This window comes from Protomyctophum parallelum, assembly GCF_964188405.1.
Source record: "Protomyctophum parallelum genome assembly, chromosome: 21".
NCBI classification, from domain to species: Eukaryota; Metazoa; Chordata; class Actinopteri; order Myctophiformes; family Myctophidae; genus Protomyctophum; species Protomyctophum parallelum.
In genome coordinates this window covers 17,047,268-17,059,272 of record NC_139713.1, presented here as the reverse complement: position 1 = coordinate 17,059,272, position 12,005 = coordinate 17,047,268, and the positions used below count along the sequence as shown (strand labels likewise).

At 43.4% G+C, this 12,005-nt stretch overlaps 2 protein-coding genes across 6 annotated transcripts in view; one reads left to right on the top strand and one right to left on the bottom strand.

Moving 5' to 3' along the window:
- The window catches only part of nnt (nicotinamide nucleotide transhydrogenase), a 335,122-nt gene that overhangs the window by 5,780 nt on the left and 317,337 nt on the right, over positions 1–12,005 (bottom strand). The gene's annotated exons all lie outside the window — the stretch shown is intronic.
- Positions 1–12,005, top strand: part of rai14 (retinoic acid induced 14) — a 71,127-nt gene that overhangs the window by 29,623 nt on the left and 29,499 nt on the right. For all 5 annotated transcript variants that reach the window (XM_083794113.1, XM_083794112.1, XM_083794114.1 and 2 more), the window contains exons 3-7: positions 2,524–2,654; positions 6,635–6,723; positions 7,678–7,742; positions 8,333–8,390; positions 10,027–10,097. In XM_083794113.1, coding sequence (XP_083650239.1) covers positions 2,524–2,654; positions 6,635–6,723; positions 7,678–7,742; positions 8,333–8,390; positions 10,027–10,097 — 414 coding nt within the window. The remainder of the gene's footprint in view (positions 1–2,523; positions 2,655–6,634; positions 6,724–7,677; positions 7,743–8,332; positions 8,391–10,026; positions 10,098–12,005) is intronic.

Below are 12,005 nucleotides of genomic sequence, written 5' to 3'. Positions count from 1 at the left end.
AACAAGTCATGGATGTTATTGACATTGATACGTCCAGTGTGATCAGCTTTAGATTCTATTCAGGCCATTCTCTCTCTGTCCTCACTGCATTGTGTGATGGAAGAATTAAGTACAGGAGTAGAATGATGGAGGGCGTACTGTCGACTCCCTAAAATGTTTAATTTATGATGATTCTGTGTGGTGTGGTTTGTTGTATCGGTTGTCTGCCCACACATCCTCTTTTTAATAGATATTCTTTTGTTTCATATTTTTTTTCCACTTGACAACTTTCAAACAAGTGTCCCTATTTTGGGCATGTCAATATGGTTGAAAATCTAAAACAATGCGAGTAAAAAGTTTTGTGAAAATAGTGAACTACATGGGTCACATTGTGTGACGCATTGCATTGGGATGCGTTGAGCTTTGTTCTCCAATAGAAAAGTCTATTTTTGCTTTAAAGAGCTGTGTTGAGTGCCATTTCAAACTGCTGTGTAGCAGGGACGTGCAGGGGCTGAAATCCCATAAGAGGGCACTTTTGGACAAAAAATGCGAAAATAGCAGATCTACAAGCTCCGTTGAGAGCTTGTAGATCTGCTATTTTCGCAATTTTTGTCCAAAAGTGCCCACCGCTATTTCCGGGGGTCAACCCAGCACTCTTTAGCTAGTGGAGATGCGGTGTCTATACGACATGGATTTCTAAACAAATTTGTTCAAAGCAAAATACTGTGTTCAAGTTCTGGAGACTTCGGGGAAAAAAAGCAATTCTCCTGAATGCTGCTGCTGGCATGGCATGGAAGGAAAGGAGTGGCATGTGCATTTCTTTCACCATGTAGTAAATGCTGCATTCGTGGTCTGTTGTGTGCACGTCCCTGCTGTGTAGTGTAGTTTGTAGTGTGTGTAGAGTGCTTTTCAGACTGTTGGTTATAGCCTTTCTATGAGGTCATGGTTGAAACACTCCAATAGCTGAATACTCTCTATCTCAGCGCAAGCTGTCAGCAATATAAATTAGGCCCCGTTAGCTTATATGTGTGGGTGTGTGGCGTGTGCACTGTGCAGGGACGCACACACACACACACACACACACACACACACACACACACACACACACACACACACACACACACACACACACCTATGCGTGCGCTCACTGTCCTCACATGTGTGCATTTGTGTACAGTTCTGTCTATATTTTCTATAAGCTTAGATGTGTTTGTTGTTGTAATGTCTGCAATCTACATGTTAATGGCTGTGTGTGTGTGTGTGTGTGTGTGTGTGTGTGTGTGTGCATATTTACACATGGACGACGTACATCGTGACCTGTATGTGTGTGTATGGAGGATTGTATGCGTGCACGTCGTGCGTGTGGCCACACACATGCACGTAAGTGCACGAGTGTTGTTGCGTGAGCTGCTATACGACAGAGCCAAAATAACATGTTGGGAGCATTGCGAGCATTACTAACATTCAGAGCATCTCAGCCATTGGCCTGAGGTTAGTCTAATGTGTGAGTGAATGTCTGTACGCAGTATTTGATTTGTAGGAATGTATATATTCATCATCATGAGTTAGGGTGGAGGGTCGATGCAGAATGTTTTCTTTGTAATAGGAGTCACATTCTTTCCACTATGCCATGATGTATGTATCTCTGGTTCTCAACGTGGGGTTCAAGGAAGGACCCCCTGGACCTCCCTCAAGGAGCCCTGGGGGTCCCCGGACCGCCACGCTGAGAACCAGCTACAGCCAGGAACCAAATAATGTGACTCCAAATGTATGCAAAAGAGGCCCCTTTTTTAGAGGTTGGGAACCCGTTCAGTTCAGAACCAGTTTTTAGTCCATGAGACAGACCTCCAAAATTGGAACGTTGATTATGAATTGAGTGGCCAAAACCATACCTATATTGAATTGTTTATAGTATCAATATAAGTAAATTAATATATGATAACCCTTCCACAGGAATAGATTTTTCATATTTATCACACATTTTGTATTTTTTACCTACAGTAGGCCTATAGGTGAATAGGTAAAACTTTAATTAATAGTTATCACCATGAAACTTCCCCAGTTGATTACTTACACGAAGACAATGATTTATTGTATTACACATTTTCTGAAATTGTAAATTTAAATATGCAAATTAGGCATTATGTACTGTAGGAAAATATGCAAAAAAAATGAAAATATGAAACGCTGATATACTGTGGAATGGTTATCTATATTGACACTTTAATATAGGTATGGTTTTGCCTACTCAATTCATAATTAAGGTTATTGGAGGTCTGGCTCATGGACAAAAAACTGGTTCGTTAAATGAACATGGAGGATTTTATAGAGTAAATTGGGATCCCTGACCCTCAGAAAAAAAAAAGTATATCAGATAAGATTTCAAGTGGGGGGTTCCTCTAAACGAAACGTCTGAGAGCCACTGGTATGTTAAGTCATTCTCATCATCACGTTGACACTTTCTGTCCCCTCTCTCTCCCCCTCTTCTTTCTCCTTCTCTCCTCGTCACGTATCTCCTCCTCCTCCTCCTCTCACTCGTTCTAGACCCATGAGTGGAACAAGAACGACGAGCGTCTGCTGGCTGCGGTGGAGCATGGCGAGGTGGAGAGGGTGGCATCACTGCTGGCCAAGAAGGGTGCCAGCTCCGTCAAGCTGGACCACGAGGGCAAGTCAGCGTGAGTACTGAGTAGCCTATAGTCCATGACATGGGCCATACTGGCGGCCCGGGTTGCCACTTGCCACATGGCGACCCTCACCTTCACTTAATGTGGCCCGCAGGTGAACCCATTTAGACCCTAGGAAGATTCCACAATCTACAAATGTCGTCTATATCCTGACAGTTTTCTGAAAGGTTTTCTATGTCAGTCGTTCTCAAACATTTCCATGTCAAGGACCCCTAAAAATATATGTATTTGGCCGCCGACCCCCCCATCTGAAAATGTGTTGTTTCAGGGACCCTCCAGAATCAAAGATTTGAGTTAAAAATGTTCGCTTTTTATTAATTAATTTCATGTATTTGATGTATTACCATGTTTTTTGTTCTTGCTTACTGTAAATCGCTCTGGATTAAGAGCATCTGCTAAATGCCTAAATTGTAAATTGAATACACACATAAACGGCACACTCCACAACATAGCAATACAAATATACGTACACCACTACATGGCAGATAATAGGCAATAGAAGTGAAGACTGTGTTGCTGTAGTCTGAATGGAAGTTAACCGGGGGATAGAGATCGGATGAATGATTTAGTTCTGCGATACTTCAGCAGCGGAATAGCCTATAGACATTTGCCAACTAGTCTGAACTCTGAAGCCAAATTCTTCTCACGCTATAAGTCAACTAAGTCAGTCAGTCCAAATCTTATCAGTGTGTACTAGATATGCCACCCTGTGTGTGTGTGTGTGTGTGTGTGTGTGTGTGTGTGTGTGTGTGTGTGTGTGTGTGTGTGTGTGTGTGTGTGTGTGTGTGTGTGTGTGTGTGTGTGTGTGTGTGTGCGCGCATGTGTGTGTGAGTGTGCGCGCATGTGTGTGTGTGTGAGTGTGCGCGTGCTGTGGTACCGTCCTGAAATGGCCTCTATAGACCATGAGATCATGGCTGCAGCAGACTACAGCCTAGCTTTTGAATGGTTGCTTTCTTAAGTTTTTTGTTTTCATGGGTCCATTTTTTTCCCCGCCTCGTTTTCTTTTTAAAGCAGTAAAGATAACCATGCAAATAACCATGTATAGAAAGACACTAAAATGATCCGGGCAAAATGTCACAGCTGTTCCCACTGGAATCACAGAGCATAGGCTTTTTATCTATAACCACATGCTCCTATAACGGGGATGCCGTATTTACCCAATCTAAGCCACGGACGCCAGAATCCGTTATAATCTCAAAAACCCGCCTCTGCCAGAACGTGAGAATCTGTCTTTCTTAAATTTAATTTAATCCAGAAATTAAAAATAATATATATATATATTTTACTCACATGTTCGACAACCTACATACGGATCCGACGCACACGAGGGCATTAACCAAACGTGATTTTCGGTAGTCTACACGAATATCATAATAGTCGATTATTCGGCGGTAAAATATCCTATGTAGTCACCAAACTGTGGACTAATATAATGGCCAGGATCCGGTGTTTGGGAGGTTATGATTCAATGTTCTTACATCGCGCGGACGAAAACAACTCCATCGTGGTTCCACCCACCTACAGTGAAGCCACACTGTAGTGTGGTGGGGGCTGCACTTCCTGGTTGCCCATGATCTCTTCGTCTACTTTGGTATTTCGCGGCATTTGAGTTGCACCAGCCTCACGATCTAAAGTGACGGGAGGGAATGTGTTAACCTTGTGGAAAAAACATGCATGTGAACTTCCTCAATATAGTGTGGAAGGAAGGTTGGTCTGAACCATAGACTGTAAAAAATATGGACAAAGCGTTCGCCGGGTCTAACATGAACGTAAAATGAAGCCTGTAATAATATGCTAATTCCTGATGTAAGTCGCCATCTTTCTAGATCCGTTTGGTACCAGCTGGCCATTGGCTGGCTCCGTTTTGGACCAGCTGGTCATTGGCTGCCCAGACAACGAGGCGGGACTTCCCCCCTTCTTCTCCGTTGGTTTTTATTTTGACTCGAGTGGGAGGAGAAGACTCTTGAGTGGGAGGGGAATCCCGATCATAGACTGTAACGGTAGCCACGCCCCTCAGAACATACGCGACTTTATGGTAATTTTTTTAATTAATGGGACCATAATTTTCCAAAAAGAATATTATGACATTAGAAATGAGACTTTAAACTAGTGACTGGAAGAAGAAAGTATTCATGACCATGTTTATTAAGGTAATACAGTCTAGGTGAAGTTGGGCCAAAATACATGGGCCTCTATGGAGCTATGGGGCTTTTTGGGTCCAGTCCAGCGCCACAACAGGCCATTATATGAACTACCGATTTCAAATGAGGCTTCACGAAATATCTGGCTGACTGCCCCCCTGGTCTGAACACTCCTGTTATTGACATTAGTATACAGTCATGGTCTTATCTACACACGCAGCACATTGATTTAGTCATGACAAACAAAGACATGGTGAATTATGGCTTCAAATTAAGGGCGCACCGCTCAAAATAAATACATGGAATGATGTGGATGATGTCACCCCAGGCATGACCATATATGGTCATGCCTGGGGTATATATATATGGACATCAGGGATGGAGATCCTTGATGTCGTCAATATTAAGCCCATATATGGAGATCCCTGATGTCATCAATATTGGCCAGCAGCTCTACATCTGACCTCAAACCCTTAGATCTCCATATATGGAGCTGACTTGTTCTGACATTCCATTATGTTGATCCTTCTACATCCATTCTTCCTTTTGATGTCTCCCTTTTGACTGATACCTGTCCATTTAAACTCTAGACGGGCCTGCCCCAAAGTTATTAGTGCAGCCCCGCCCGGCAGCCGGCAAAAACTAGAGTTCTCAACATGCCTGAAAATGAAAGGCCTGGCACTACCTGGGCCCTCACCAAACCCTGTACACTCAATTCATTCCCCCCGGGGGCTGACCTGTTCTGACATTCCATATGTTGATCTGACCTCATCAGACCCTGTACACTCAAGACACGCTCCATATATGGCCAGTACAGAATTCATTCCATATGTTGATCTGACCCCCCCCCCCATGCCAAAGCGCCAGCATTCGCCCAGCAGTCTGCTGTCACCCAGGCGGATGCGTGCACACGAACTGGTAGCTATTTTTGCTATAGCCTACTTTTGTGTGACAATATTGTGTGACAAAGTAAGGCATTTATTTGCAAAAAAAATAAACATAACATTTTGAGATATTGAGACACAAGGTTTCAACAGCGGCAATCTTAGGTTGGTAAGTGGCAAAACAAATATATATAAAAAAGACCAAATTTCAGGCCAAATACATAATACATTTTTTGGGGTCCTTGACATGAATAACTTTGAGAACCACTGACAACATAGAAACATAGGTTTTTCCAGCAAACTTTTAGAAGCCATTTTTTTGATGGGTCTCGAGTCTAAATGGGTTAAGTACAGCACTTGCTCAGAGGCAGTCTGTGCACCATTGTTTGAGGTTGAGTTGATAAGGCGGAGGCCCAGTGTTAATGTTTGACCTCTTTCTCCTCTGAAACACAACACCCACTGACCTGAATGTGTTCAACGGCTGCTCACTGTTCCACACACGTGGAGAAATACAGGGACACATGCACGTTCACCCTGACGCACGCACCCACACACACACACACACACGCACACGCACGCGCACACATGCACACATGCACACCACACACACACACACACACACACACACACACACACACACACACACGCACGCACATTTATTTGGAACCTCTGCGTTCCAGTCTTTTCAGGACCCACAAAGGAGGAGTCTACAGTGTCTCTATGGTGATAAAACCTGATAGAAAGGCATGTCTGTGTGTGTGTGTGCAATGTATAATGAATTAATGCAGTTGTGCACACCATTTTGTACACACACACACACACACACACACACACATGTACAGTACCTGTATGTATTGCAGAAGTAGCTTTTAATGGTTACTTTAATTCACTTCTGTGTGTGTGTGTGTGTGTGTGTGTGTGTGTGTGTGTGTGTGTGTGTGTGCAGTCTTCATGTTGCAGCTACTCGTGGTCTGACAGACTGTCTGTCTGTCCTTCTGGCCCATGGTGCCGACCTGTCAGTCACAGATGGAACAGGTATAGTCATATTGCCTCCTTGGCTATTATATCCTAATGTATTTTCATTGAATGTTTGATACCCTGGCCTACAGTATATAAAAATGAGTAAAAAAAAAAAAAAAATCACAGCCAGAGAGTGTGTGTGCGCGTGTGTGTGTGTGTGACTGCGTGTGTGCGTGAGTGTGTGTGGGCATTAAGCAACTAGCTAACTAGTAAATCCACTAGTTGAGCTTGTTGGTACTAGTTGACTAGTTTTTATTTTTATTTTGAAGGCCTCAAGATCATGTAGATTATAGTTATAGTCACCAATGTACACACAAAGTACACAAATATTTATTTCCATTTATTTATTTATTGTGTGTGTGTGTGTGTGTATGTGTGTGTGTGTGTGTGTGTGTGTGTGTGTGTGTGTGTGTGTGTGTGCACCGCGCATGTGCAAGCTCAACGTTTAACTTTAAAGAAATGTTTTATTCACTAGCATTTGAATGTTCTTATTGGTGGTTGTTTGTTTCTGCCTTTGAGTTGTGTTGTCTTGTTGTGTATGTGTATGGTTCTGTGTTTGTGGTTTTAGCTACCTCCTAGTCTGTTCAGTACTTCAGTACTTTGGTCAAACAGAGTTCTTTTTAAGTATACGTTTGACTCGAGGATTTTCTGTGGCCTGGAGTTTTCTCTGTGGTTTGGCCTTTTGAGCCTCAATGAAAACAGGCAAAACAGTGAAAACAGTTACATCTGCTGGCAAATCCCATTGACATAATATGGGATTTGCAGGCTGTGACATCACAAACAGCAGGGAAATCAGAGCACTTGTTTGAGCCAGAAAACCCCAGACCACAGAAAAATCGACTGAATGTTAAAAGTTCCGTTTTTTGGGTGCAATTGAGCTCAGAAAACCTTTACAAAAACAATTACAAAAACCTTGTTTTTCCTAATGTCACAATCTCTTTAAATGTGTCTTCTTGGTTCTATCTTCAGGTTTCAGTGCTTTACACCTGGCTGCCAAAAACAACCAGCAGGAGTGTGCCAAAAAGCTCATTCAGGTATACTGTACCATAATGGAAACTCCAAAAATAAATGATGCTCGGTGTACTTGAACCATCGAAAACTCCAACGTGACTCCACCTAGGCTGGTAATCCATACTGACAGCGTCAGCGTGTCACCGGTTCGAGTCCCGAGCCCGCATGTCTCCACCACCCGACCCCCCCCCCCCCCCGTCTCTCTACCCCTTTCCTGTCAAAGTACTGTCTGTACCCTATCAGTAAAGGCATAAAAAAGCCCCAAAAATATCTTTAAAAAATAAGGAAAACTACAACTAGACGTCACTGAGCCGCGGTGGCAATAAGCGATTCACCGCTCACCCAAATCACATCTCTCTGTTTTTACTAAACTTCACCTTATCACCTAAAACTGGAGTATGAATAGGCCTTTAGACGTACACACACACACACACACACACACACACACACACACACACACACACACACACACACACACACACACACACACACACACACACACACACACACACACACACAGACACCAAACCTTCACTTTGAGCATGAATTTGACTACATCACATTTAACCAGTTGTTGTTTTAATATGAGCTCTGTGTCTGTTGTTTCATCCAGAGTAAGTGTGCCGTTGATGCTCTGGACAGCTCAGGGAGGACCGCTCTGCACCACGCCGGTAAGGCTTTCATTCAACCATTGAGGACGGGGACCCCCTGTTGGCAGATCTACAAGCTCATAGCGCGGCAGTCGGTGCCGCGCTATGAGCTTGTAGATTTGCTATATTTTTTAAATTTGTGAATCGTGAAATGTAAACTATAATGATAGATGATGTTTTTAACTCACATCTTTGCTTCTGGGGGGTCCCTGGAACAACATATTTTCAGATGGGGGTCGGCCACCAATTACATGTATATTTTTGAGGGTCCTTGACATGAAAACGTTTGAGAACGACTGACATAGAAACATGGGTTTTTCTGAAAACTGTCATGATTTAGAAGACACATTTTGTAGAATCCTCCTCGGGTCTAAAAAGACCTGAGGCCGATTCTACAAATACCTTTTCATGTCAAGGCCTCCCAAAATTATTGATTTGACCACCGACTCGCATCTCAAAATATTCTTTTTTTTACAGGGACCCCCAGAAGCATAGATTTGACTTAAAATGTTTTTTTTAAATATATTATATAGGCCTATATTCAAAGATTTGCACCAATTCTCAAGATTGTTCTATGCCACGCTATGAGCTTGTATATCTGTTATTTGTCTTTTAAATCCGAAATCGTGAGACTCATATATAGCTTAAATCTAACATGAGTTATGACACTCTGGTTTAAGGGGCACTTGGTTGACTTGACCTGGTTTATTTTGTGTGTCCATTGTCAAATCCTCAGTGTGAATGAATGTACCCCTGAGAGTCGTACAAATGTAACGTTCTAGACCCGTAAGGATCCATTTGGTTCCTAAAGGCCAATGCATACTTGTCGGAAAAAGCTCCCAGTTCGGAGAGTCGGGACATCTGGAGGTGCACAGGTCATTACCTTTTAAAACAATGCAAGGAATCTTTATAGGATTTGTATTAATCCTCACTTGGAATGTCATGGCGTTGCATTGGCGTAGCTAGGAATGCCTCCTAATAAAGCCTCCCAGATCTCTAGACACTAAACAATAGGTAATTTAGACATATATTTTAATTGGGATTTCTTTTTTTTGGTAGAAAACAAATGAATGTTGTCACATTCCTTCGCTCTTTAGAGGAGCTGAGGGAAGAAAAATGTCACGTAATGTTTATTTTGTTTTCCGGGCCCAATTAAAGGCTTACGGACAAACTAAACTAAAATCCCTTATAAATTATAAGTGTTCTTTCCAGCTGTCACTGTAATGTTGCTACAGTAGTTTCCACTGTTATCATTGTTGTCTCAGGTTTTGCTGTCCTGTGCTGTTCCATCATCTGTACGTGTGTGCTTTGACGTCGCTGTGTGTTAGACGGCTATTTTTGAGTGGTGCAACCACTCCTGTAGACAGCTATATGTGTCCCTGGGTCTGAGCATGGAAATAGCATATTTTCACCACCAAGTGGCACTGTTGCGCAGCCTTTAAAATAGGAAGGAGAGGTCGCACAACTCGTAGTCACGATGCCAAAAATACTTGTATATTGTTACCAACGTTTTGACAAACGAGTTGCCTTCTTCAGGGTATGAACTGTTGTGCAGCCTAACTCTCACACACGCACACACACACTGAGGCCAGGGAGGAGAGTATACAGTAAATACAGTACAGCACCACTCAACTTCAACTTATTCTGTCCCCTGCAGCTGCTTGCGGGAACGTCCACATCGTCCAACTGCTGTGTGAACACAAGAGTCCCGTCAACCTCAGAGACTCGGTATGTACCTTTTCATCTACGCACCAGTGTTGTTTTTGGGCAGCAGATTTTGGTTTTAGTCATAGTCTCTTGAATATAGCTTTAATTTAGTTTTAGTCACATTTTAGTCACCTGCAATGTTTTAGTGTTAGTCTAGACTAAAATGTGTTTTGGCGGGCCTTGATGCCGTCGTAATGGCTGCTTTTACACTTGCTGAACACTTGCAAGCTGCGACGCGTTGTGAGCTTGTAGATTTCCATTTAGTTTTTCGTCAGTGGAAAAAGGTAGTCGACTAAATCAACCCTGGCTAAATCAACTTATTTGCAGACTTTTTACCTGATGATGTCACTCCAAATGCTCCACTGTATGATGATCAGGTGTCATCGCCATGTGTTGGCTTGTGGTGGACATTTTTGTCAACATTCCATTTTTGCCACGGAACTACAACATGAGTGGACACTAATCTGACCAGAAACACATAAATAGATAGCCCTGAATGACCATAAGAGGTCTGTAACTCTGAGAGTGTTCAAATGGAACACTCTCAAATGGAATTAATTATTGTCTCCACCAGGCCGAAGGCATGTGGGGAGAGTATGTTTTGCACTCCGTCCGTCCGCGTGTCCGTCCGTCCGTCCGTGTGTCCGTGTGTCCGTGTGTCCGTGAACAGCTAATCTCGGCCACCGTTAACCCGGTCGATGCCATATTTTCCACACACACTCCCTGGATGCCAACCATGAACCTCTGCCCCAAACTTTCCAGAACGGCCTGTTATAGCGCCACCAGGAGGCCGCTTTGTGCAAAACAAGTTTTTCGATGCCATATTTTGCACACACACTCCCTGGATGCCAACCATGAACCTCTGCCCCAAACTTTCCAGAACGGCCTGTTATAGCGCCACCAGGAGGCCGCTTTGTGCAAAACAAGTTTTTGCACAGTACACCTACAGATTTTGTCCAAACATCACGCAAATTGGTACACAGTCTCTCTAGAGCCATTCAACGAAACGGGTCTTTCAGATTTATGAGACTCCATCCTGATTGGTTAAGATTGGCTTCCAAAGTTCACAGGAGTGCTCAGTTTCAAACAAAATGCTGCAAATCATGAACACATCGCGTGATTTCCGTCAAATTGTGCACCCACATTCCCACTAGGCCGAGGACGAAATGCCACATGAACAATTTCAACTCAGCCTCAAGGTGGCGCTATAACTGGCCGAAAAGTGTTTTTACCTCTAACTGCACGGATCTGTGGATAACCTGGTGGAGACCTGTGCCCGGAAGGGCACTTTTTCTAGTTAATTATGAATTAATCAGAGTTAAGGGGACCCTTTGCAAATAAAACATTTGAGCACCGTCCACTAGTATTAGTTGGACTCCTAATGTCTGGCTTTTTGGGTTGACAAAACCCTGTGGGCTTGATTCCTACGTTCTGAATCCCCCAAACTGGAATCCCCCGCAGCAGGCTTTGTCTCAGGGGGATTGAGGTCAGGCAAAAATCATTTGCACGTTCAGATTTGTTTCTCTTAAGATGTGATTCTTCTAGACACTATAGAGAGAGTCAATTGGACCTGCGTTGTCTCTGTACTTGGGCCGCTTTTCTCTGTATAAATAATAATATGTATAAATAGCCGTGTTGTGAGCTTGTTGATAGTCTATTTTGTTTGGGCTAAAGTTCCCCACAGAATATGGATGATGGGCTTCGAGTGGTTTAAGCACTGCATGCACATTGTACATTTTACCAATAGAGCAGATAAGGGGGCCACGGTGGCACAGTCGGTAGTGCTGTCGCCTTACAGCTAGAAGGTCCTGGGTTCGGTTCCCGCTGGGGACGCTGTGGGTGCTGGTGGCGTGTTCTCTCCTCTGCGTCATCAGTGCCCATACCCGAGGCGGGTATGTCCTCCCCGTGTCCCCTAGGGTAAGGTACCCC